Genomic DNA, 26,092 nt, shown 5'->3' on the forward strand with positions numbered 1-26,092 from the left:
TTGCAAACTGCACGTACAAGCACGTCATTCTCCTACAAACAAGTGCGTGTAGAGGAAGAAAAAATAATAAATACTTATGAAAATACCTTGGTATACTCTGTTGGCGTGAAGTCCTTTCAAGAAATGGCCCACATCCACTTTGTTAGTGTGAACTCGTATCTGGGGAACGAGAAAATACGAGCTTTTTCTCAAGTAACTTAAAAGGACAGTTTAATGACTTTTTCAAATACTTTTTTTAGCTTCATTCGAAAGTTCCACCCATAAATTACCGAATACCTGACGTGGAGCTGACAATGCGGCACAGACAATTAAAAATTAATGTTTTCATACGCTGGCCTCGTTTTCTCATTGGTAGACCACGCCTGCAAACACTGACGTCATGGACTCGACATACAGTTGGCATAGCCTTGCATCTCTTGAACACCATGACGGCCGCGCTGCCTAAGTCGCGTGTAGGACTAAGATGCACAGATTTCGCTAAAACTTTCATTGAGAGCACAAGAATGGTTTTAAATATAATGAACTGAATCAATAAACTAAGCAAATCCGGTGACATCGGCCGCAAATACCGAGAACCTTTCTTGCCTGTAGCAGCGCTGATGATGGCAGCGCTGATACATGTATGGTGGCGTCTGGTTGTGTAATTTTTTGTCTTGAACGAATTTGAAAGCGAATCAAGCAATATACAAAGAATAAAAGTAGCCGTAATTTTAGAAAAAGAAAAAATTAGGCTGCCCTTAAGTTGATATAAAGAGCAATGCCTTTCTGCATGACGCTGAGATAGTCATAAAGCCTAGTATATTTACTTTAGACACTCCAAAAATTTGCAATTTAGTAGCAACGAGAGTACACAGTATGGCGACCATTGTAAAGGGGCCGGTCAATAAAATATATCACCATCATCACCTGACTTTCTTGAACAATGTAAATCTACATCCATGGTTAAACCTTAAGTTTTCTTGATTCTGCCAAGTGCTAAGATCGACCAGAATATGCCAATAGTTTTATACTCGTCTCCGCCAATAGACTGTCCTTTTAATTGCCGATGCATCTCGTCACACAACGCTTGTTCGGGGATGATCCTGGCTCTACAATAAAAAAATCAAATGACTGTGCGTCGTCAAACGCACAGTCAAGTAAAGGGAAAGAAAGAAAGGAAGAAAGAAAGAAAGAAAGAAAGAAAGAAAGAAAGAAAGAAAGAAAGAAAGAAAGAATTGGTTGTGGAGCAAAGCTTCAGATACTCAAAGGGTCAATTGAGGTCCGACGGGACGAAATGTCCGCAACGAACACCCAGGCCACCAATAATAAAGACGGTCTTCGAGCGCCATGCTTCTGCCCTGAGTCTCTTAAAAGTGAAGACCGGCCGACAGTGGCTCTTTTTTTAAGCCCAAATTTGAATTGATAAATTCTGATAATCAATGCTCTCCAGTACTAATTGAATTGCACTGCAACCTACCCCCGCAAGCTGCAGTGTTTCTTCCTCTTCACCCCAAAACGGACATTCTGTTGCTAATCCGCCGTGAAGCATTCTCGCTACGTTCGTGTACATAGAGCACCACAGCGCGCGTCTGCCAGCAGCTACTTCTTCTTCAGTTGTCATAGCAGTCCATCGAAATCGACAGCTTCCGCTCAGCCCACAGCGCGAGGCTCGACGGCGGTGCAAGCTGCACGACTGCGCTGAAGACGGGCCCCCTAGTCGTTCTTTGCCACCGCGCGCATACGTGGTGTCGAGGCCTAAGAGCTCCGACGGGAAGTTCGCCTGGTTCTCGTTCACTATGACGAGGATGTGTCACAGCCATCACGAGTAGTGAACGCTGCCGTCGTGGATGCTGTGATTGCAGGCGACGACAGGCGCCACCGCAACTTGCGCACAAGACTGTGTATGCTTCCTCTGCTCGTGCTCCCAATGTGAGTTCTGCGTGACCAGGCCGGAGACATGGAGGAGACGCTCTCTGAAGTCGACCTAACGGCTCAGCAGTCCCTGGGCAGAAGTCCGCCAACAACACTCAGTAGGTCTGGCCTCACAGCGCGCTCTCGACTGAGCTCGCCCACTTTGCTGCCCGCGGCGTCCACGGTACCTCGGTGTGATGGCGAAACCCGCAGTGGAGGCAGCCCCTCGGACGGCGGCTGTGCCAGCAGTGCACCTCTGCCTCATCTCATCACCAAGTGCTGCATGTGCCATGAAACCTGCATCACTCCTAAGGTATTAGCCTGCTTGCACACATTTTGCCAACCGTGCCTGGAAAAAGAGAATACTGGGGACGAGATTCGTTGCCCCCAATGCAGCCAAGAAACACCTTTGCCACCGGGAGGCGTGGCTGGCCTTCCATCCGATCGCGCAGTCTCCAACATCTTAGAAACTGCGACCCCCGATGTTCCCAGTCTTGGGTGCGCAGGTTGCAAAGACAAAGAGTCGAGTGCAGTCGCCCGCTGTTTTGATTGTAACAACTTCCTGTGCCCCAATTGTGTGATGGCGCACCAATTTATGCATTGCTTCGAGAAACATCGGGTGTTTCCTTTGGGAGAGCAGCAGAGAAGGAGCGATGGGTTACGCGTGCCCAAGGACAAGCCGGCCACCTGCCAGCGCCACCGGTCGGAGGAAGCGCGCTACATCTGCCTATCGTGTGACCTGCCTGTCTGCAAGGAGTGCGCCTTGCTGGACCACCCCAAGGCAACACACAAATTGGAGCCACTCAGTGAGGCGACCCCTCGGGACATAGAGAGCTTGTCGCACATGGTGGAGAAAGGAAGGATGATGTCGCACGACCTCCAGGAAGCACTCAAGACCCTTGATCAGGTGTCCAGTCGTCTCCAAGCTCAGTACCAACGAGCGGAGCGGGAAGTGGCAGACACGTTTTACTTCTACCGCTCCATGTTGGAGGAGCGGCGGCAGGAGACACTGCGCGAGCTTGGCAATGTTTACAGCACCAAGACGGCGTCTCTTGGCTTGCTCGAGCAAAGGGCTCAACATACGATTGACAACATCCACCAGGCATGTGCCTTTGTGGAAAAGTTAACTCGCTTTTCTACGAGCACCGAGGCCTTGGTCTTTAAGCCTCTGCTAAATGACAAGTTCCAAGAATTTCTCTCATTTCGGCCTGAGCCAGAGCTCCATGACATGAACCTGGAGTTCGTATCCAACTATCAGGCAATCCAGGTTGGCGTACGCAACACCTTTGGATACATCAAGCAAGGCAGGGGTTCTGAAGGTGCTCCACTGCAGTCACCAATCGCTCAGCCCAGTGGTTTTGCTCAGGGTTCCGCTGACCGTGAGCCCACACTGCATCAGAATGACTACCATCCACTGCCCCCTGCGATGTTCCCTTTTGAGTCGACCATTCTGGCCAAGCGCTTCAACTCTGGAAACAGCCCAAATCCATTCTCAACCTGCCTCACAGATGTCAACCCTTACGAAAAATTCGCGAGTGGAAGTGCTGACATCTTTTATGAAGGCTCAGAGCTTGATCTCGGCTCACATTTTCCTGCGCCTCCGCCGCCGAGAGCTCTGGCTGAACTCTCGCCAAAACCCTCAGCTGGCACTGGCGTTGGTCTGTACCCCTTCAAGTCGCAGATCATGCGCCAAAAGATGATTTACCATCGCAAGTTTGGAGAATTCGGTGTCATGGAGGGACAATTCACTGAGCCATCTGGTGTGGCAGTGACTATGCAGAACGACATTGTGGTTGCTGATGCCAACAATCACCGCATCCAGGTATTTGACCGAGAGGGGCGGTTCAAATTCCAGTTTGGTGAGTGTGGCAAAAGTGACGGACAGCTGTTGTACCCCAACCGAGTGGCTGTGGAGCGCCAGACGGGCCATTTTGTAGTGACTGAACGCTCGCCAACACACCAGATCCAAATTTATGACCAGTATGGGCACTTCTTGCGGAAGTTCGGTGCTGTGGTTCTGCAGCACCCTCGTGGAGTGGCAGTGGACCCCAACGGCCGTGTAGTGGTCATCGAGAGCAAGGTGATGCGAGTCATCATCTTCGACCAAAGCGGCAAGGTACTGCATAACTTTGGTTGCTCCAAGCACCTACAGTTCCCAAACGGTGTGGTGGTCAATGATCGGCAAGAAATTTTCATCTCCGACAACCGGGCACACTGTGTCAAAGTCTTCAGCTATGACGGGCTGTTCCTGAGGAAGATTGGCGGCAAGGGTATTACCAACTACCCAATCGGAGTTTGCATGAACAAAAAAGGCGAGATTCTGGTTGCAGATAATCACAACAACTTCAATCTGACCGTGTTCACCCAGGATGGACAATTGGTGAATGCACTGGAATCGAAAGTGAAGCACACCCAGTGCTTTGACGTGGCCCTTATGGATGATGACTCGGTGGTGTTGGCCAGCAAAGACTACCGGCTGTATGTCTACCGCTACATGGAGATGTCCGCGTCTGCAGCTCTGCCGGGCTTTGAGGGCTTCTAATGGGAGAAGGCGGCGTTCCTTTTGGCCGCAGCTTGTTTGTACAGGCCGTTGTTTTCTCATTTTTTTTTCTGTATACATTTATGTTGTCATCATGTCGCTTCATGTTTATACGTCTCGTCCTTTACTTTAAAACAGTTTGTACATTGTCGCGGGTTATTGCGGCAACCCGTAAGACAACGAGGAAGACCAGTACGTCCTAAACCAGGGCCTTGGCAGCAGCAGGAGGGAGAAGCGCGGCGAAGCGGCAGCGACAGAGTTCTCATGCACACTGCATGGTCCTCGTCTTTGTTGCCGGTCTGCCCCATGCAGGTAGCAGCAAGTATGTCACGAATGACACTACCGTCTTGCCGAGAGGAACATCGGCCCGATGCACGTTCAACGTTAAGGCGAAAGCCGAGAAAGTCAGAATACGTGGGCCCTTCAGTCACAGTAATGTTTGCAGGTGCAGAAGTTCTAAGTTAGAGGGGCGACAGGATGTTCGAAGTACAATTGAAAGCACCGCATAATGTACTTCTATACGGTGAACCACCAGTTTGTTATCGATGGTGTTCGGCTGTCGGCACTGGTGTTCTTTGAAGGGCTAAGTTAACTGGCTTATTTCAAAATGCGCCGGTTAGACAGTTTTTGTTTTGCACGGCGGCAGTTGCTTCTCAGTAATTTATGTTTATTGGGGTGCCTCCCTGATTTTTGGTCTGTCGTTTTATATATAAAAATATATATATTTATATATGGATGGCTGCGATTTACAGGTAATAGAGAAAGAACTCCAGGCAGAGGATAGCGTAGCCAGGTGATCGTCCTTCGCGCTTCTTCAACCTCTTCCTCTATCCACACTGTCATTTCCACTTCTTTCAAATCAGTCGCTGCGTGGCACCCGACGATTTTTCCCTGAGCATGCGAAGATCGTCCTCGATCAAGTCAAGGTTGACGACAGACGCAGTGCTTGAGACGGCCAACATGGCTACTTCGGTGGAAAGGTAGCGGGATTGTGTGCAGTAATTTTGGCGACTACATGCTTGAAATTGTTCAACTGACTCACCGAAAGGGCCAGAGTACTTGCATAGAAATTTCTGCCGACATTCGCGCTTACGCAGTGGTGTCCAAAGCTACCCGACAGGAGCGTATGTGGCCTCAGTGTGACGCTCGCTATATGGTTCTTTGAAGTGGAGCTGCGAGGATAAAGTTTTTAAGTGGGCGACGAGCTTCTTCTGCGCGATATGCCGTTTGACAGGATGAAGGGTCGTCGTTAGACGACAATGGGAAGATGGTATCTAAGAAAGCGCGGGGCATTCTGAGGTACCGTAGGTTGAATGGTGCATAGCCGGTGACCGTATGCTTCGCGGTGTTGTATGCGTAGGTTCCGAATGGAAATACGGCATCCCAGTTCCCTTGGTCCACGGTGCAAGAATTATAGGTGGGGACACAGTACGCGTGAGGCACTAGACACAAGTGACCAGATAAAGTACCAGCCACCCGTCGATGTAGCAGTGAACCTTCGCCGGGAAAAAAAAAAAAAACACGTACATGAACGCCGCCGCAGCGATAGCAACCAGCCGATATCGCACGGCGCGTTTCTCCGGCGCAAGCCGTTAGCGTGGCCTGAGCTTACTCTCCGTATCGCCAGAAGCGTCATCGTAGCACTTTATTCGTTCCGTTTCCCATTGTATTAGTGCAGAAACGAAGCCCAGAATAATGTAGCGGCTTGTCAATACTCTTGACGCAATTTATATCCTAACAACGTAGCGAAGAAAAGGTTGAAGCTGCACTTTATACTGGATTGCAGTGGAGTGAGCAGCACATAACTCAACCATTCAGTCATGGTTATTCCATCGAAGGCGTTCGGGAAGCACAGTTTTCTCACTTACGATAGCGAAAATAGGGCAGGGAAAGCGAATCTTGAGTTAGATAAGGCGAACGGCAGAAAATATATAAAGCCTCGGGGCATTCTAAAGCACTTAATTTACGAGGAAAATACGACAGCGCCCCCTGCCATTTATATATCACACAAATGACTAACATGCACGATACACAAACATGCACGATACACATCGGTGCTTCATATGTCATAAAACAGGACCCAACACGTTAATTCCCGCAGAAAGTGCACACGACCCCATTATAGCTCGACTGTCACTTTGTGCTTCGTTTATTCCACACGAAAACATGGAAAAAAAAATGCATGATTTAGACACAGGGGATCCACGTGTTGAAGCAACAGTCGTAGCCTTTTCTTGCCTTTTTTTTTTTTTTGTCTCCAAGCGGGAAGGAATCACACTTGCGTAGTAGCGAACAGTACGAAGCCGGCTGTAAACAACAAACTGAATCAGCGTTACAAGCCCCTGCTCTCTCGAGTCCAGTGAAGTTCTCATGAGTGCGTGGTAGCCTAAGTTTGCCTCGCGTTGTAACGGTGTGACACAGAGCACTTGGCATTTGTGGTAGAAAAGAATTTATGAATAACAAGCGCTCACACACACGTGGCTCTCGTTACGAGGATGTTAGCAGCTCTTGGTTGACGATTACAGATAGACTACTGCAATTGGCCGCATGATTCATCAAATGAGCAAGGATAAAAAAAAAAGCAAGGAGATACTGATTGGGGTGGTTGACGTATTCAGCCACACAGGGACGCTTTGTAAGAGCAAGCGGAAAGCTTTAAATACGTCCTTGGATTGCAAGGAAAAGCAAAGAATATGGGAGATGGATGGAGACGCTAGTCGCCGCAGCAACCACTGGCTCTACACGTGTCGGGATAAAAAATGCAAACAAAAGAAAGAAAGGGAAGGGAAATGGAAATAAGGAAAAACATGCTTGTGTTCTGCAATACAACCCTCGATCACACGCACAAAGACAAACGCACACACACAAAAAAAAAAAAAAAAACGACATGCTCAGAGGCCTTCCTTCTTAAAGGCATAATGAAGAAAAAAGAATAAAAGGTAGAGAAAATTTGTGTTAGGAATACTAACTGGCGCGTCTTTGAAACACTTGCTCTTCTGGGCCCGTTTATTTCTAAGCTTTTTAGGGGTTTTCTTTTCAAAAGCTTTATAATGAAGCGTAGACCAGAATACCAAATACTCGTTCTGTGCCCTGCGCGGCTTGAAATATCTCGGAGTTAGTTACCGAAAAAGGGGGGGAGGGGGGGGGGGGGACTCGAACGTTGCGGCCGCAACATAACAAACATGCACACACAGCCTTTCTTTGCGGTGGCGCTTACGAGTCGAGTAGACTATAGGCTCTCTAGTTTGTCGCTTCTTTGAAAGAACTGCTCCTTTCCTGTAATTGATTTTTTAATTTTTTTTGTAAATGTCCCTTTTTTATAATTGAATCCATTTTTCAAGGCAATAAGAACGCGAAGCACTAAATGCAGCATGCTGGAAGCCGGTGAATTTGATGTTTTAAAATCCATTACCGGTGGCAGACTTGAATTTGGGTTAGAGAACATTGTTCATGAAACATTTCAGTCGCCGTACTCACACGTGTGTTAGGTGTAAATAAGAAATAAAATATGCGTTAGGAGTAAACGACGTTGAAGTGACAGCCCGTTCTTGGTGCGCTCGTTCGGCTCCTGCAGTAGTTGTTTGCCCTTCTGCGCTTCTGGATTCTGCACTTCGGTGTAACAACTGTCACACACCTGGCGACGCCGTGCTGGATACGCTTCCCGACCTGCGTACGTCTACGAGATAAACGCGGATCTCCCAACGCTCCATCAGCGTCCTCCTCGGTGAGTCACCTGAATTCGGACCGCGACAAAGACGTCGGAGCCTCGAGCGTTGATCCCATTAGAAATGGCAGCAACTAATCGGCCCCCGACGGCCATTGCTTAACACACGCCGCGAACACCGCCATCCTTTGACGGCAACGTGTGCGAAGATGCGCAAGATTGGCTGGAAAACTTCGAGCAGGTCGCCCACTACAATGGGTGGATCGACGAGCGGAAGCTCCGTAACGTGTATTTTGCGCGCGAGAATTCCACTATGACTTGATTCGAGAACTACGAAACCTCCCTGTCCACCTGGGAAATGTTTAGGAGCAACCTCCTAGGCGGTGTGCCTGAAGAAAGCCCAAGCTGCTTTGAATTCCCGTATAAGTAGCGGGCGAACGAAAGCCTCCGCTTGAATGTGGAGGACATGACGCGTCTCTTCAAATGTGCCTACCCCTCAATCGCAGAGGCTAAAGCAAGAGCTGTTCGCGAGCTTTGTGTGCAGTCCACCTTGTACTGTTGCGGAATTTCTCACCAAGGCGACCACCACGGGGGTGGAGCTACTGCAACGATCCCGCCAATACAGTCGGAATGTAAGCACTATTGGGCCCGCTGTTTTGTCTATGCCCTTAGGGAGCGATGTGGCCGTTTTGCGCGACTGGACCAGTGACACGTGTGTTAGGTGTAGAAGGAGAAAAAAACATATGCGAGGAGGAGCAGAGGGCGTTAAAGTGCAGGCCCTTTTTTGATGCGCTCGATTGTTAAAGATCATTCAATAGCATAAATGGAGCAAAAATGCACTTGGAATACAAAAGCATCTGGAAGTTTCCGTTTTAGCATAGTCTCCGAATGATCGTAATCGGCACACACCAGGTATTTTAGCGTTTCAAGGATTATATATATATATATATATATATATATATATATATATATATATATATATATATATATATATATATATATATATATATATATATATATATCATGTGTAGTTCTAATATTTATTGGGAAGGTTTACACACATGCTGTAGCAAGCAACCTTGAGAACAAACCAGTAGGTCGAATGTAAGCCCTGCCTAACTGCTTGACGTATTTAATCTGTCCTAACGGTACTGGGGCTACCCTGGATCTTTTGAAAACTGCTTTGAACGTACCCAGCTGCAAGCTGGACTAAAAGGAGATCAGGCGATCGCTATATTCAGGTTATCAGATTATTTTAATGACATTGGGGTCGAATTTGTTCAAACTGTTGCGGAACGGTGCGCTTCATGTGAGCATTCGGTGCATTTGTGCAAATTTAAGTCATATCGATATTGCTGTACTCTCTGCCTGTAATTTCTTGCACGTTGGCGCTGCTTTTCCTTGGACGACTTTCTTACATTTTCTGCGCTGGTACAAAACATCCCGAATTGTCGATTTCTTTTCTGCTCCATATTGCCGCTTTTGCATAGATTCACGGTACTTTCTGGTCATAACCGATAAATCTGTAGACCTATAGAAGCTAATGCAATGTCTTACTTTAGCTGGCTGGTGCACTGCGTAATGATATCCTAATCTATGAGTCGTAGAGGTGTGGTACAGCATCGAAAAAATGGGATAACACAGTGAGGGACACAGGAATGGTGACTTTCAGCTGAACATTTATTGCTTTTAGCGAAGGCCAGACTGCGGAGGGTGCCAAAGGAAGCGAGTGGGTGATGGTACAGCTCGGGTTAGGGAGCTGGGAAGCGATGAAGGATGAAAATTGTAACAAAGGTCGATGTAAGAACCATTGGTATAGTAGAGCGTAGCCGCTGCTAGCTGTAAACCGACCCTACTGAAGGATGGAGAAACCGAAAGTAAATAAATAAATAAATTTTATATATATATATATATATATATATATATATATATATATATATATATATATATATATATATGCAGCATCCGGGCAACTGGTTTCCATCCCGAACTGGGGCTCGTCCAACTCGTGCACCAAGAGCTGTATGAACCCGAATAATATATTTCTACGCTAAGCAAACTGCGAAGAGAGTCTTTTCAATATCTGCGACTTGCGAATACTGAAAGATCACATGTGTCCGCTCGTTCTTTCATGTAATGCTCACCTGCACGGGCGTGGCGATCTCTGTTTCAGTTCCAGAGTTTGTGAAAGCCACCAAATGGAAGTCACGTGAGGTTCTCGGCCTGGTCTTTGTGTGGCACCACGCGGACGGGGCGGACCCATCGTGGGAACTGCCAGACGTGGAAGAGGTGGAGAGGGGTCCTTGGAAGCAGGAACATCGTTTCGAGCACATCGTTGAAACACACATCCAGGACATTGCGGAGAACGGGGCTGACTTGGGACATTTCAACCAGATCCACCGTGCTTCGTGCTTTCTGACTAGCGAGCAGTTCCGGCGCACTCAGGGAGACTCCTGGTGGGGTCGCCTGGTCAATCATTCGTGGCAGGTAAGCAGCCGTTGACTGTACACAGAATGGGGTCAAGAACGCTTTTCAACATATATTTGGGGGGATATTAACCAAGTACCGCACTAGGCCGGTCAAAAGCTCACACACTTTTGACGACCAATTTGAATTTATGGTGTCGTTAAGCGTTGACTTTAGGCACAGTCTCCCTGGCTTTTTTAGTTATCCTACGGAACAGAGCCCCTATCGAATCACGATTTTAGCCGACCGAAAATCGTTGAGCCTCGGAGAACATGTTCCTACAGCGTTAGTGAGTTTTTTAATTCATGTTTTGAAGAAGAATTAATGTGTTTGAATTCGGGAACTGTATGACTATTTCAGAGTTGTGTACAAGGTCCAGGCTGGTACAGCGGGTAGTTCTACAGTAATGGCTGCCGTAACTAAGCTTTAAGCTCGTGAAACACGTCATTTTTTCTTTGCGTGGGGGTTGAATGTGCAGTTAGGGAAACCGGTCTGTCCAAAGATGACATCCTACCTTAGAACTGTAGCAGTAGAAAGATGAAAGTCGGGGAGGTCGCCAACATCGGTAAAGCATGTTAGCTTCCGGCTTGTTATGTGCAAGGCGTTTATTAAAACAATAAGTAATTAGAATGAGAGCATTCTGGAAAAGAGCCACTTATCCAGAGGGATACTCGAACATCACCAGCGTGTCACGGAAAAGATTAAGTTAAAAAAAATCCCATCCTCTATATTTCGCTTGGATGGAATCGGAGAAAAACATTCCGCATTATCGGCAATAAACTCCAACATTAATGCAGACACTGCAATGGGTAACCAAATGAGAAGCGGACGTATTTTATTCTAAAAAAATATATCGAATGCTTACTCAGCAATCTTATATTTTATACAGATGTGATAAAATATTAGAAAAGGCGTCCGTAAGACGAGACGATATATCTTCCTAGTGTTATTCACTCCGTGTCAGATATAAGTGCGATATTATTAATGTTGCGCAGCTAGGTGAATCCCCCCCCCCCCCCCCCCCCCCTGCTGAGGCTAAATGGCTAGGGTGCTCGACTGTTGAAACCGAGGGCTGCAGTCCGGTCTCAGCCGTAGTGGCCGCGTTTCGGGGGAGTCAAAACTCAAAGAGCTTGTGTACTGTGTGATGCCAGTGCATGTTAAAGAACCCCAGGTGGTCTAAACTTTCAGAGCCCTCCACTACAACGTTCCACGCAACCGATGATTATTCAAGGTGTTTAAGCTTGTCCGCAACGCCAACTAAGTGATTCAAAATGCCAAATACCCCCGCCGGGGTGGTGCAGTGGTTACGGCGCTCGACTACTGTTCCCAAGGACGCGGGATCGAATCCCGGCCTCGGCGGCCGCTTTTCGATGGAGGCGAAAAGCAAGGCGCCCGTGTGCTGTGCGATGTCAGTGCACGTTAAAGAACCCCAGGTGGTCGAAATTTCCGGAGCCCTCCACTACGGCGTCTCTCATAGCCTGAGTCGCTTTGGGACGTTAAACACCACAAACCAAACCAAACCAAAATGCCAAATACAAAGAATGCTTAACGCCCTGAAGAGGTGAAGTGAAATGGCAATTATGGAATTTAACTTCGAATTGAGGTACTCTTTAGCAAAAAAGGAAGTGCTTAAGGTAGTACGAAGTGTGGTATTTGTGGTCATCATCATAATCAATGACAGTAATAACTTTAGAGAACAATATCACTTTTCAACGATGCTTTTGTTGCAATACAGGATCATCCTGTGCAAGCAGCTATACATTCATGTATTATGAAAGTGCTCTTTGCTGTTAAACATGCGACACGAATCGAGTAATCTAAGCCGATTTGAAAGTTATCAAAATAGGCCGAAACGGGACCTGTTGGTCGATTGGGACCAAACATATTCCATGACATGACGCTTGCCTATCTGCAATAAAATATCGAGGCAGGGCAAGACTCAGGAGCGCTTCTTCTCTAAGTAGCCTCAGCTTAAAGTGATCACTTTCGAATGCCGTCGCACTGCACGTGAAGTGAGCGAGGCCTTGTAGTTGCGTATATTAAGCAGTCAGGGTGCGCATGTCTCTGAAGTAACTTTAAATAAGCAGCAGCTGCTACATCAGGTTTACATTTTAAGTAAAGCTTATCCCACCGTGGCATGTTGTTGTTTTTCTCTACTTCAAGATCAGTTATCTCCCCCGATTACATTATCACTGATCAGCAAGGAAAAAAATCCCATATGCTTTCCTTTGTGCTAGTCGAACTTGGCTCGCTCTTTTTCGGTAGGAATCCAAGTCATCGTGAAAATTTCGTTATTGAACGATAGGTTCGTACCACTGGCGGCAGAGCGTGACTGTTGAAAGACAACGCCTATTGACACTATACAAAGCCATAGAGGCATAGCAACGGGAGTAGCAGAAATGAATACCTGCACAGAGGCTATTAAAGCCCGTCACGTGCTTCTCCAAGTGAAACTCCGCTCTACTTCGAAAGCGCACCGTAACTGGTTCTATCAAAGATGCAAAGTCACCCCCCCCCCCTCCCCCCTGCAAGAATTTCTCGAAGGCAATCAGCAGCATTGGAACTATAAGCGATCAAAAACTATATGCCTCGATACACTCAAATGTTAACACGACATCTTCAAGACCAGAAAATCCGGTAAACATCATCTTAAATAAAACCGTGTAGCGCGCTCCTGCCCTCTTTAGAGAAGCGAGAAAGAGACTTTTTCGCATTGCAAGATGAACAGCACATGAAGTAACGTCTTAAATTCCCGGAATCGAGCATTTATATTTTTTTAAGGGGGGGGGGGGGGGGGGGGACGCTGTTCATCTAAATTCCTGCGAGGCTGACCTGGACTCTAAATGTGCTTATAGCAGCGGGTTATTGTGCGTGATTGCGTACATGGTGTTTGTTTCCTGTATGCTAGGCCACCCAGCTGTGCCTTCATTCCGGACTTTAATTATTGTCTCCATGGCGCTACTGTGGAGTTGTTGCCGGCAGGTTACATAAGGCTATAACCCACGGGCAGCTTGCTACAACCACAACCTCAATTAGCATGTCTCTGGCAGATGGTAGTTGGCTGGTGACATGACCAGGTGCCGATTGTTCGGCGCGTTGCGTGAAGTCATGAGACCACATTGCATGGCCGAGTTGGCATGCGCTGTCAAGTCGGGTAGGACATTTGAGATGGGTGAACGAAATGGCAATCGGACCCTCCGGGACCCATGGATCCTGAGTCAAACACGCTGTCCTAGGCCATGCAGACACGTTTGTATACGGGTTAGTTGAAGCGAACTATGCTTTGCCGATCTCGGGAGACACCCCACATAATGTGGTAGCTACGACTGTATGTTAATGAATATGTGCAAGATAATAAAGGCGGCAATTTGGATAATAGTGACTTGGCGAATGCCCAGTGACTCTCCTTACTGTTTATACTTTTTTTCCATTTTATAACCCGTTAATCAGATTGTTAGAAATTCAGGCGTCTTATTCGGACCAGCTTTCCTTTTCGTGTGTAAGAGTGAAGAGGTCTATTGTAAAAAGATGCTATTCAGTCTCTTAGTTATGTTACATAAGGAGAAAAAAGTGAAGTGTGAGGATTTGTGAAGGAGCAGGGAATCCAAGACAGTTGTTGAACCGAGATTGAAGGGGTTCCTCTGCATATTCCAGCTATATTTGACTCAGATGTTGATCAACACGCAGAAATCTGGCAGGCGCTCAAGCATTATCATAAGCGTGGAATGCGATACTGCTAATGGATCGCATCGTCGCCTTTCCTGGTTGTCGTTCGCTACAATTTGCTTATCTTGTGATTGGTTCAATAACTATTTGTTTTCTTTTGTACATTTCATTTTGGAGCGATACCTTCACTACGCAAGGTAAAGTCAAGGTCACCATGTGCTTACGTTGACCTTCAAACTAAGTCAAGCTGGAACTTAATTTAATTGGTTCATAGGAAAGGAAAGGCGCAGTATTTGCCACACTTGGTCTGTAGACACTTGAACCGTGCCGTAAGGGAAGAGAAGAAGGTGGAAGTGAAGGCGGAAAGATAGAAAGGGGTGCAGTAGTGGAGGGCTCTGAAGAAGTTTCGATCACCTGGGGACCTTTAACAAGCACTGAAATCGCACAGCACACGGACGCCTCTTCGTTTCGCCTCCATCGAAACGCAGTCACCTGCGGTCGGGATCAAACCCGGGTTTTTCAGCACAGTAGTCGGGCATATTATCCCTTGCACCACCGCGGCGAGGCAAAGCCACAATCACTTTGTGTAGCTATGTTCCCATGAAGGGTTAAGGTGAAGCTCAAAGGTCAGCTGACGTGCGAAGTAGCTTATCGCATAAGCAGTTGCTTGGCGAGACACATGATCGGTGACGTCAATCCCGAGTATATATAGAGGCCGAGTCGCGCGCCATGGAATTGGAGGAAGAGCAGCTGGGCAGCCGGGCTCGTTACGATCTTTGGTTGGCTGCATCTGACAATCCGGAAGACATTGCACTGCGAGCTGAAAGTTTGTGGAGGAGAAGAAAATGGCTGAAAGCCAAAAGAGCGGCGGAAACGCAGGAACAACGTGAGCAGCGTCTGCTGCCGCGACGACGCTGCAAAGCGTGAGCGACGAGCGCACAGGTGTCCGCCGGCGCCGCCGCTTCTGCGTCCCCATGCCTCAGCTATCGCTTCAGACGAGATTTAACCGAAGCTGAAACACGGTCGTTTTCTTTTTTTTATTTATATTCACAAATGCATTCGCTTTCGATTGCAATGCCGCTTTGTACGCGGTTGATAAGTCATGATTACTGTATATTTAATTACAGTTAACCTCAAAACACCTCTTCAAAACATGCCACTATGTCAAAGACTACAATGCATTCGCTAGGTATTCTTCTAGCACACCTGGACCAGCGAAGGCTTAGTGGCCTATATACGAGGAGGTCCCCAAAAGAAACCGAACTTATTTCTTTTTGAACTTATTTATTCACATTTGAAGCCCAAACCTTCAATCTCCTTTAAAGTACTCTCCACTTTCTCTAATACAATTGTTTAAACTTTCATTTCACTTTTCAAAAAATTGTTTAAATTCATCTTTTGTAATGCTTGCCAGCGCCTGCGTCGTTTTTTGTTTTTTTCTTTGTCTCTGCAACATCAGCAAAACGCTTTTCTTTCATATATTTTTTTCATTCTGGGAAACAAAAAAGTCACACTGGGCAAGGTCCGGTGAGTAAGGGGGGGGGGGGGGCGGAGGGGGAAGAACAGGGGTCATACCATTTTTGGTCAAATATTGATGATTTCACGAATTTTTTCAACACTTTCATGTGTTCGGGCCGTGGAATTAGGGCGGATGAGGTTAAGAAGTTCGCAAGGGTCAAGTGGATGCAGCTAGCATAGAACCGGGTTAATTGGAGAAATATGGGAGAGGCCTTCGCCCTGCAGTGGGTATCGTCAGGCTGCTGATGATGATGATGATGAAAAAGCGAAAAAGTAAAGGCAAAAATGGTCTCATTAGCTCATGGCTTGGCGCCACATTTGAATGTATCAAATACTAAAATAGTTAATTAAATCAGTCAATTAGGGTCCAGAACGAAGTAGGTCATCAATTGACATTTCACCCATTTTTAAACGGGAGAACCACTCAAACACTTGAGTTTTCCCCATAGCATCATCCTTGTACGCCGTCGTTAACATTTCAAGAGTTTCTGTTCCATTTTTTCCGAGCAGAAAGCACATACGCTTTTCTCGAAAATCAGCCATTGCAAAAACGGCGCTCACAGAAAACAGTTGTCACTATAAACTCTGCCGAAGCTAGTACGTCTGACTTTCAGCGCCACCACTCGGCCGACTGACTCTGGAATGTTCACTCTATGCGCTCCTAGCGGCAAAACACGGTACTACAAAAGCGCTGCCCACCAAAAAATTAGTTCGGTTTCTTTTGGGTACCCCCTCGTATAGCCTGCTAATTTTGCTACTAAAGAACCTGGGTCTGTCCCCAATACCCGCCCTAGTTAACCCCATTTTGTTTTTTAATATTCGTGCTTGTCTATGCTACCAAGAACATACTAACCGGTTTCTGCTTAATTTATACATTTGCTTAATTGCTGTTACTCTTTCGTAAGGTTTCTCAAATTGTTCGGTCCCGAACGATGCAGCATACACAGGCGATGCCGACGACACCTGGTTTTCTCTGACATGGGGCCCTTACGCGATCGTGTAAAAGAGCCATAGTGATAGCTTTGGGATAGCGTTTTAAGGACCTTTTTGAGCTACTGACGATGATAAACGAAACTCTTATAAGGCTGTGGTCAGGATGACTTGTCCCTATCTCGACGATCCCCATGCAGGCAACCTGGACGCCCCACGAGCACACGGCTACGGTGGACGTGGCGGCGTGCGTGTCTGTTCTGGGCACTTGTCCGGAATTCCTCAAGCACCGCGTGCAAGTGCTCCAAGTGGGGCCCGCTCTGGTGCTGGTGCGCATGCGCAGCCGTCACGGCGACTGTCTCATCGTTCAGTCACTGACGCCGCTGGCACCCTTTCGGGTGCGCCTCGTGCACCGCTTCTACCCGGAGCCCCAGCTGCCCTGGATCATCCGCCGCCTCAACGTCCTCGGATTCCGGCACATGGTAGGGACCCTTTTACCTCCTTTTGCGGTAGCTGGTATCTCTGGTTTTTCATTCAGACATCTTATAGTTGCGCGAACAAAGACACACACAATACAGGGCACAGGACGAGCGCAAACTGCGAACTGTTTGTTGGAATGAAAGAGGAACGTATAATTAAACCCTCAGCCACTCAGGCGTTTATGGCCGAGGGTTTAATTATACGTTCCTCTTTCTTTCCAATAAACAGTTGGCAGTTTGCGCTCGTCCTGTGCCCTGTCTTCTGTGTGTCTTTGTTCGCGCAACTATAAGATGTCTGAAGTACTGCACCAACTAGGCCGACAACTCATCTTACTGCCTCTCTGATGGTATATGAGGCAGCACATCCGCTGACTAATGATTTGTCGGCGCTAGCTTTAGAAATAAAGGAACAAAAAACAATTCGATGTATTTTTAAAGTGATCTCGCCGACCGTTCGCAACAAATTAGGGCGGCACCTTACTGCTAGCTCGTAGCCTCCTCATACCAGTTGGCGTCAGAAAAACCCGCATTGCCTGTGGAGCTTTCCACTTGTGCGGCCAAACGCCAGTAGTAAATCCTCCGAGTGAGGCCTGTTATCAAAACATTTCAAGAAAGTAGCTAGCATTAATTATCCTTCCGTGCGCATACACTGGGCACACCGCTAATGTATGCTCCACGGTTTCTATAATGCAACAAGTCGAATATTCCGGGAGATCCGCCTGTCCAATTGAATGCAAGTATTTGCGCGTGAAATCCGCGTTTAAACGTATTCTTAGGATGCCCAAAGCCACAGGATAATATTTCAGTGGATTTCTGCACACTGCGCGCTTGGTGGAAATGAGCAGTGTTACGTTTCTCCTCCGACGAGTGGGACAGCTGACGCGGCCACCGCAACAGGCAGAACCGCGAGCGGATCGGCCATTTCGACGCCGTTCATCGGCCGCGCAACGCTTCCTCCCGCCGACAAGTCTCAACGTGATCCTGCCACGCGCCAAATGTGTGTGCGTGCGTGTGTGTGCAAACGCCGGCCAAGCCTGGAGCTCGTCGCCCTCGCCCGTCTGCAGGAGGTGGAGGAGATGCGTTCGGACCAGCTGCGATTGAGTCATCCCATCTTGCCCACACACGTTGGGCGCTCCATTTCCTGAGAGGGTTTACCCTTTCCCTGTGAACGGGAAAACCTATAAAAAGCAGCGGCCGACTCCGCTGAGATAGAGACTACATTGACGGGCCGTTGGCGCGACGCAAGACACCAACTGTGTGAGAGTGTCTGTATTCTCTCCGGGTCAGCTTCACTGCCCGTTCCTTCATGATGTTTTAGTAAAGGTTGTTTCGTTAAAAGACGCCTCGTCTCAACTGGAACCGTTGATGCCGTCCGCCGTCCACGGAGCCGCCAGGCCAACGCCACCGAGGGGCGCGCAAACCGAAACCTAACAATTGGTGAACAGCGGTGGGACGACGACGACCAAGCCGTAACCGTGGTTGGAGGGACGAGCCAGGCGATACCGTCGTCCAACAACCGGTGAACAGCGGAGAGACGAGGACGACCAAGCAGTGACCGTGGTCGGTGAAACGAGCCAGGCCTGACCGAGGTGCAACATCTGGTGGGAAGAGCGGAGATGTCCGAGGCGTGACCCGTGAAGCAAGCAGCTAAGCGGAAAGTCGGGAGCAGTGCAACGAGCCCTGTGTGATGACTGGTTGCCTGCAGCGGAAGGACTGCGTTGGATTCTTGGCTGCGAGGTTTGGTGAGTGCGGGACTTTCTTCTACTGAGTTTTGCCAGGCTTTTGTTAAGTAGAGAACAGGGCTGGTAATTGTGTTGTCGTTGTTGCTGGGTTAATTGCAGCAAGACAATAGTGGGCAGTAGAGAAGGCAGCACTCGGAACAGCTATGAATTTGGATTTGAAGTCGTTGCGCAAACCGAAATTGCTGGAGCTTGCGGAGGAGTTGAGTCTGAATTTGTCAGACAAACTCAGAAAACCAGAAGTGTTAAAGGCTATTCTTTCGTTGGAAGCTGAAGATGACGAGCTTTTGGAATGCCTTGAGATCATTGACGAACGTCATGAGAAAGAGGAACGTGAACGTCACGAGAAAGAGATTCGTGAACGTAGAGAACGTCACGAGAAAGAGGATCGTGAGCGTAGGGAACGTCACGAGAAAGAGGACGCCCGCGTAAGGCAACTGATGCAGCTGGAGATTTCAGCACATGGAATGAGCGTGGAAAAGATTAAAGCTTTCAATGCCATTCAGTGTAACGGTTCGATACCGCGAGACGGTCCGCCACCGTTCCTCATCGCCGAGGATATGGCAAATTATTTGGCAGACTTCGAAAGTGTCTGCAGAAATAAACGCATCGGGCGAGATAGTTGGGCGCTAAAGTTGGTAGCTGTTCTCTTCGCTGAAGCGTCAGAAGAAATCAAGCGATTGGTTGGCAACAGCTTTCAATATTATGATGCACTAAAAGAGTCATTGTTGATACGATATCAGATAACGCCTCATGATCTTCGGAAGAGATATGAGAGCGAGAACAATTGTTACAAGTCGTACTTTGATTTGGCCTATCAGTTGAAAGCCGCTGTAAACGAATGGCTAGACAGTGCGGAAGTTCCGGAGCAAATCGAACTTGCACCGGAGTGTGAGACACAGTGTGGGGAAGCGGCCGAGCAATGTGACCGCAGTAGTGAGCCGACCGATCCTCGAACAGAAGAGCATCGTGTTACCTTGGTCGAGCCACTAGCTGAGACGATTAGCACAGGCTTAATCGGCGAGAAGTCCAAAGTGACGCCGTTAAGCGAGGTGAACTGCACGCCGACCCAAGTAGCTGTAGGAGATACAGTTCCATCAAATGAGTGTGGGGAACTGGTAGTAGCTGAACCGCCTTTCGAGTCAGAAGCAGAAGCTTTTGGAGAGTGTGGCGGAGATGGAAATCAGCTAGAAAATGAGAAAATTTCGGTTTCCGAAATCAGCTTCGTCGTAGAGCAGGGCACGCAGAAAAACGAAGTGCCGATCAGGGAAACAGCGCAGCCCGCGAGTTGTGATCAGCCAGGGCAGACCGACGAGGAGCGCGCGTCCGCTGTAGAGAGCGAGACTTGCGAAGGCGCAGCGAACGTCTAGAGCAGAGTCAGAATCGTTCGTGCCCTGATACCACGCTAGGTTGTATTCGCGAAAGCAACCCCAGTGCGAACGCGGACGTAGCACACATGACCCTCACGCAATCCGAAGCGCCCCAGCTGTCGAAAGAGCTTGATCGTGCGCCGGTTAGCTCTGAGCGAGGCGACGCACTGAGTGGCGAGCCGCCAGAGCAAATGCCTAGGAGGAGGACTGATGTGACTGACTTCAGTCGTTGTTGTTCGGATTTGACTGAAAGTGAGTCATGCGCTGCTGGCCGTGATGCAGACGCGGCGCCGCACTTTGACCACTTCGACGACACCCGTGCCCGACTGGCTCCGGTTACTGCTAGAACGGTTACCGCTAGCTTGTCAGAGAGGGCGCCAAACGAAAGCAGAAGGCTAATATTCAAGTGCTGCCACCGAAAAACGCGGAAAGGCAGGCGCGAGAAATATTGCTGCCATCGTAAGGAGAGCAAGCTCAAACGGTTGCAAAAAGAAAGCAGAAAGCCTGTGTTTCAGTGCAGCCGTAGAAAATAGCGGAAAGGCAGGCGCGGGAAACAATGAAGCAAGTTGAAGCTATCGCGAAAAAGAAAGCGACTATCCCAAAGGCACAAATGCGCCCATGCCGAGAAATCTCGTGACTGGTGTGCTACACCTAAGGAGAGGGATAGGTTGTTCAGAAAAGTGAGTGACTTATGCTCTTGTGTTTTTTTTTTTGCACAGAGACAGGAAGATAAGGTTGCTCCGTGAAACGGATAACCGAAGTTTTAGTGAAAAGGGTTATCTCAATGGTAACGCCGATGGCTTAATTCGGAGCCAATAACGTGAGAAGAAGCCCCAATTTTCACTTCTTGGTGTTTTTCTTCCTGACATAGGATTTTGAACATATTGTATTGCATTATTTTTGTTTGAAGTGATGTTTCTGAAAATGCGTTTTTCAAATTTGTGGACGCGTTCCAAGTGCTGCTGAGTTGCCCTTTAGTATAGATGGGGGTATAAGAGGGAAATAGTCTGGCATAACTTAGTGAAGATTGTGCCGTGCTTGCTGGCTGACCGGTTGAGTTTTTAGCGTGGTTGTGATGCTGTAGGTTGTCAGAAATCTCTCCTGAAGACAAGTTGCAGAGTGCCTTGGAAACCCGGACTTACCAAGGAATTCTTCAGGCTGACTGGCTCAAGAGAAACAGAGTCGGATGAACCCGGCTAGCAGCAACATCCCGATCCCTCCGGACAGCGGATGCAGTCCCCTGCCCTTCGGGATCTCCCTTCCCCGGCGGGGCAGTCTGTTACGTTTCTCCTCCGACGAGTGGGACAGCTGACGCGGCCACCGCATAGCAACAGGCAGAACCGCGAGCGGATCGGCCATTTCGACGCCGTTCATCGGCCGCGCAACGCTTCCTCCCGCCGACAAGTCTCAACGTGATCCTGCCACGCGCCAAATGTGTGTGCGTGCGTGTGTGTGCAAACGCCGGCCAAGCCTGGAGCTCGAGGGAGAGAGCGTCGCCCTCGCCCGTCTGCAGGAGGTGGAGGAGATGCGTTCGGACCAGCTGCGATTGAGTCATCCCATCTTGCCCAGACACGTTGGGCGCTCCATTTCCTGAGAGGGTTTACCCTTTCCCTGTGAACGGGAAAAACCTATAAAAAGCAGCGGCCGACTCCGCTGAGATAGAGACTACATTGACGCGCCGTTGGCGCGACGCAAGACACCAGCTGTGTGAGAGTGTCTGTATTCTCTCCGGGTCAGCTTCACTGCCCGTTCCCTCATGATGTTTTAGTAAAGGTTGTTTCGTTAAAAGACGCCTCGTCTTTGCTGGCACCTTTGATACCGTCCGCCGTCCACAGAGTCGCCAGGCCAACGCTACCGAGGGGCCGCGCGCCGCAGCGGTACGATACCCCAGGCACTTGCGACCCAAATGTAACAGCAGTCAAATGATGAAGCAAAGCACACCCAGTGCAGCGGCCTCCAAACAGTTGTGCCTTTGTCAAGTGCGGATACCATGTATCTTTTTTCAAACTGTATAAGGAGTGAGACGGCAGCTTACTGGGCTGAGCCAGACACTCACAATATTCTTCTCAGAAGACTAGATCGGATACTGTCATTTTCTGTTCCGTGTAGAATTCCGCACTCACTGGACGCTCCCAAGTGAAGCGGCTGGGATGGGGAGCGATGGGGCGCCGTTGCGACCTGCTTGTTTATATATATTTTTTTGTACCGAGAGCTACACTACGCTAGTCAGAAGCGAGTTTCGGGGGTCAGCCGCTGCCAGAACTATGCATGTGCCATGTACTGCGCGCGGCATCTTGGCCGGCGGCGAGAAGGTGCCTCGGAAGACCCCCAAACCGTTGCTTAGCGTGAAGAAGCCCGTCAGCGCAAGAACAAAGCTCGAAGGACTAAGCGTGTGTCGATGACTCCTGAAGAGAGGGCATAACTTCTCGTCAAGCGGCGACGTCAAGGCGCAGAGCGACAAATACGTTGTTAGGATCGGGCTTCTATCCGCGGTTCATGCGGGTCTTGCAGCGGCCGACGACTGGAGTCGAGCGGGGGCAGACGAGCGGCGGACGCCCCTTCGCAAGCCCCGATACTGATCCGCATGACATGAGCGCCTTGAGGAGAAGCTTTGGCATCGGGTATGCACGAACACGCCAGCCAGACGCCCTGGCGCCTCAGCGACCGCCGGCGCCATGGAGGCGCGCCCTCCTCTTCCCTCACGTTCCGCGATGGGTACGCGACGGGACACCAACGCGCTTGGCCAGTCACCAACTACTGCGTCCGGATTGGACAGTTCGAATGCCAACGGCTTTCTGGCCCATAAAAGAAGGCGCTCGGCCGGTGGTCGAGATAGACCGTCGTGAGCGTCCACCCTGTGTTGTGCTCCTCGGCCGGAGGGACGTGACAGATTCTCCCTGGCCGGCGCTTTGCGATGACAGTCGCGGTGCTTTGCGAAGACAGACTTTTCTGCCCCCGTGCCGATGTTGTTCTTTCTTGTACCATGCCTCTAAATACTGTAAAAAGTCACCTTTCATTCAACTCGTCTCGCGAACTAGAAGCCGTGAGACACAAGGATTAGAATCGGGACCGTGGTGTTCTCGCTCCAGTTTGGTCGGTTGTCGCCTTGGCAGCGGATGGTCAAGGCGGCACCGGTTGCTGCCATCTAACACTGGAGTCAGAGGTGGGATCAGGACGCGGCATGACACCCTATTGCTAACAACGTCAAGTCGATGCCGAACCTCCTAAGGGAACAAGAAGAACATCGGGAAGAATCACAAGACGCGATGAAGACGCGCCAGATGGCCGAACACACCATTCGGCTACACATTCGGAACATGCACCAATGTTATTGCATCATGTTTTCTTTATTTGCGCGTCATAATTTTGCGAGGTTTGTCGGAAAATTTTGTTTACTTTGATTTGCGCACGAACTCAGATGAATAGTTCGTTTAACGTAGTCATATATTATTTAAATACCGTTGGCAGAGCTAATCGTTTTCCGAGCTTGAGGGAGGGGACTGCAGATTTAATTTTTTAGCTCCCTGTCACCACTAAATTGGGAAGCAGCAATGGCTTTAGCTGTAAACAGAATCCTCTGAAGACACGTGAGGAGAAAAAGATTTCGCGGAAGTTTCCGTGCTTTAACTTGTCAAATTTGCCCGTAATTAGTGGCATTGAATTCAAGCTAGTTTCACTTTATTGCTGCTCATTGAATTATTTAATTAATGGGTTTGCCTTCGTGTATAATGAAAAATTTGTAATAATAAACCTTGGAAACAAATGCTTTCTCTATGCACTGAGTTCGAAATATTTATGAATGAAACGACACTAGCAAAAAGTATCTATTAATATGTGATGGCGCATGGTGAGCGAAAAATAGACAAAGGAAAATTTTGCACATCGCACAGTTAGGTTGCGAAGATGCTAATGGTATGTTATTTCTTCCAAGGTCCGCATGATACTCACGCCTGTATTTAAGAACTAATCCATTGCGGTCGAGGACAAAACTCAATGCATTTAGCCAGTTGTCACACTCAACCGCGTCAGGAAATTGGCATTTGTTCTAGTGTATATTATCCGGTATAGCTCTCGTTCGCGCGTGGAAGAATAATTGAGCAGAAATTGCGTTCGACAAAAGAACTATAAATGTATATTTGAACACAAACAAATTTCTATAGCTTATTTGCGGCAGCGCATTTCAGAATTGCTAATAATTTATTGAAAGTTCAGTTCAATTCAGTCGTTCAGTCGGGTCCGACTCTTTGTGACCCTATGGACCATGTCACGCCACGCCATTAGATATAATTAATTGAAATTTAAGAAAAGAAGCATCGATAAAAGCATAAGATGCTCGCAATTCTACAGAAGTTGCATCATTTAAAGGTGGAGTGATGCTTTTTGATTGTACCATTACTGAAATGACCCTTTCAGTACTTATTCTTTGACGCTTTCGCGGTCGTTCATAGTTGTTGGTTGGTTGATTTGTGGGGTTTAACGTCCCAAAGTGACTCAGGCTATGAGAGACGCCGTAGTGGAGGACTCCTGAAATTTCGACCACCTCTTTAACGTGCACTGACACACGGGCACCTTGCTTTTTGCCTCCATCGAAAAACGGCCGTCGAGGCCGGGATTCGATCCCGCAACCTTGGGAACAGTAGTCGAGCGCTCTAACTACTGCGCCACCCTGGCGGGTTTTAAGCCTTGCATATATCTATATTCTGGTCTTAACCTGTTTTCCTGTCTTCAGAATAGGTATACATGAAAAGTTGAAGGCGACAATATTTAAGCGCGTGTCTTTAGTTTAGGCAGAGCATTGCAACGTGATACTCCGAAGGAAAATCGCGGTAGCTGCCTCAGTTTCGTAGATGCCCGAATGCCTCCGTGAGGGAAGGGGTGAGCGAAGGAGGCGAAGAAAGCAGAGGGAATGAGACGCCGTAGGAGAGTGATATAGGATTAATGTGTGTTCCTTGGCAATATCCATCGATATGGGGACGTTGCGGCTAGAATGAGATCATATGATCTTATTTGTAGGAGCCGCACACTCGCTAGGGCGGGCCTCTAACCGTTACATGCTGAGACGGCAGGCCAGTCATGTTCTCTTACTGTGCGGTTTTGTGCTGCATTTTAGGTGGAAAGGGACATCGCCGTGTGGAACCACAAATCGTACCTGAAGCAGCCTGCTCTTGTGAAGGAGGACCGGATGATCGTTGCCTTTCGAAAGTGGTTCTCGCAATTCTACAGCGAGAGCAGCCCCAAGTGGCAAGACGTTGTGGAGAAGAGTCTGCAGTGGTGAGCGCCATTTCCCCGGAGCCAAGCAAAACGTTTTCGACGTCAGGTGGACCTGTGTCGAGCACACTTTTCCAGTTAGGCTATCATATGGGTGTCCGGAAGGCCGCTGCATCTGCACTCACTCATTTGCTCTTTAGCCATGCAGGCCGCTTTGACACTTGGCGTCGAGCCATTGTACCATCCGAGAGTTTCACTGTCGTGTGGCCAGTGCATAACGAAGGCTCTGTATTCTCGTAAAGGGTTCAATGCGCTCAGTTTATGTGGTACAGGACTTCTTTTCAGAAATAAAAAGTTCGTACAAGCGTCCATGTTGCCTTATTGCCTCTGAAACATCAGGACAGTTACCAGTATGTATACTTCTCGGTTGTACATTGTTGTAATTAAATGTTTCTTTATGACACTCTGTCGAATTCCGCTCATAGAAAAGCGGTGCTCCTGTTGTCCCTAGAAAACCTTCGCTTCGTTGTTTGTTTTCCTTTGTTACATGCTGTTATGGGCTTCCTTTGCCAAAGGCCGCAATTTCATAAGCAACGAAGGTGCCACACGAAATTAGAGGGCTC

The 26,092-nt window shown here is 48.4% G+C and overlaps 1 protein-coding gene and 1 pseudogene across 1 annotated transcript in view; both read left to right on the plus strand.

The window, feature by feature from the left end:
• Positions 1–25,842, plus strand: part of LOC146202444 (cholesterol 7-desaturase nvd-like) — a 60,475-nt gene extending 34,633 nt beyond the window's left edge. The window contains exons 4-6 of the mRNA XM_084601273.1: positions 10,267–10,580; positions 16,874–17,155; positions 25,372–25,842. Coding sequence (XP_084457399.1) covers positions 10,267–10,580; positions 16,874–17,155; positions 25,372–25,536 — 761 coding nt within the window. The 3' untranslated portion in view covers positions 25,537–25,842. The remainder of the gene's footprint in view (positions 1–10,266; positions 10,581–16,873; positions 17,156–25,371) is intronic.
• LOC146202445 (protein brain tumor pseudogene) lies at positions 1,937–4,432 on the plus strand (annotated as a pseudogene).
• Positions 25,843–26,092: the final 250 nt, after the last annotated feature.

The sequence above is a fragment of the Amblyomma maculatum genome, chromosome 1 (genome assembly GCF_055883805.1).
Source record: "Amblyomma maculatum isolate TAMU_Amacu chromosome 1, ASM5588380v1, whole genome shotgun sequence".
Taxonomy (NCBI): Eukaryota; Metazoa; Arthropoda; class Arachnida; order Ixodida; family Ixodidae; genus Amblyomma; species Amblyomma maculatum.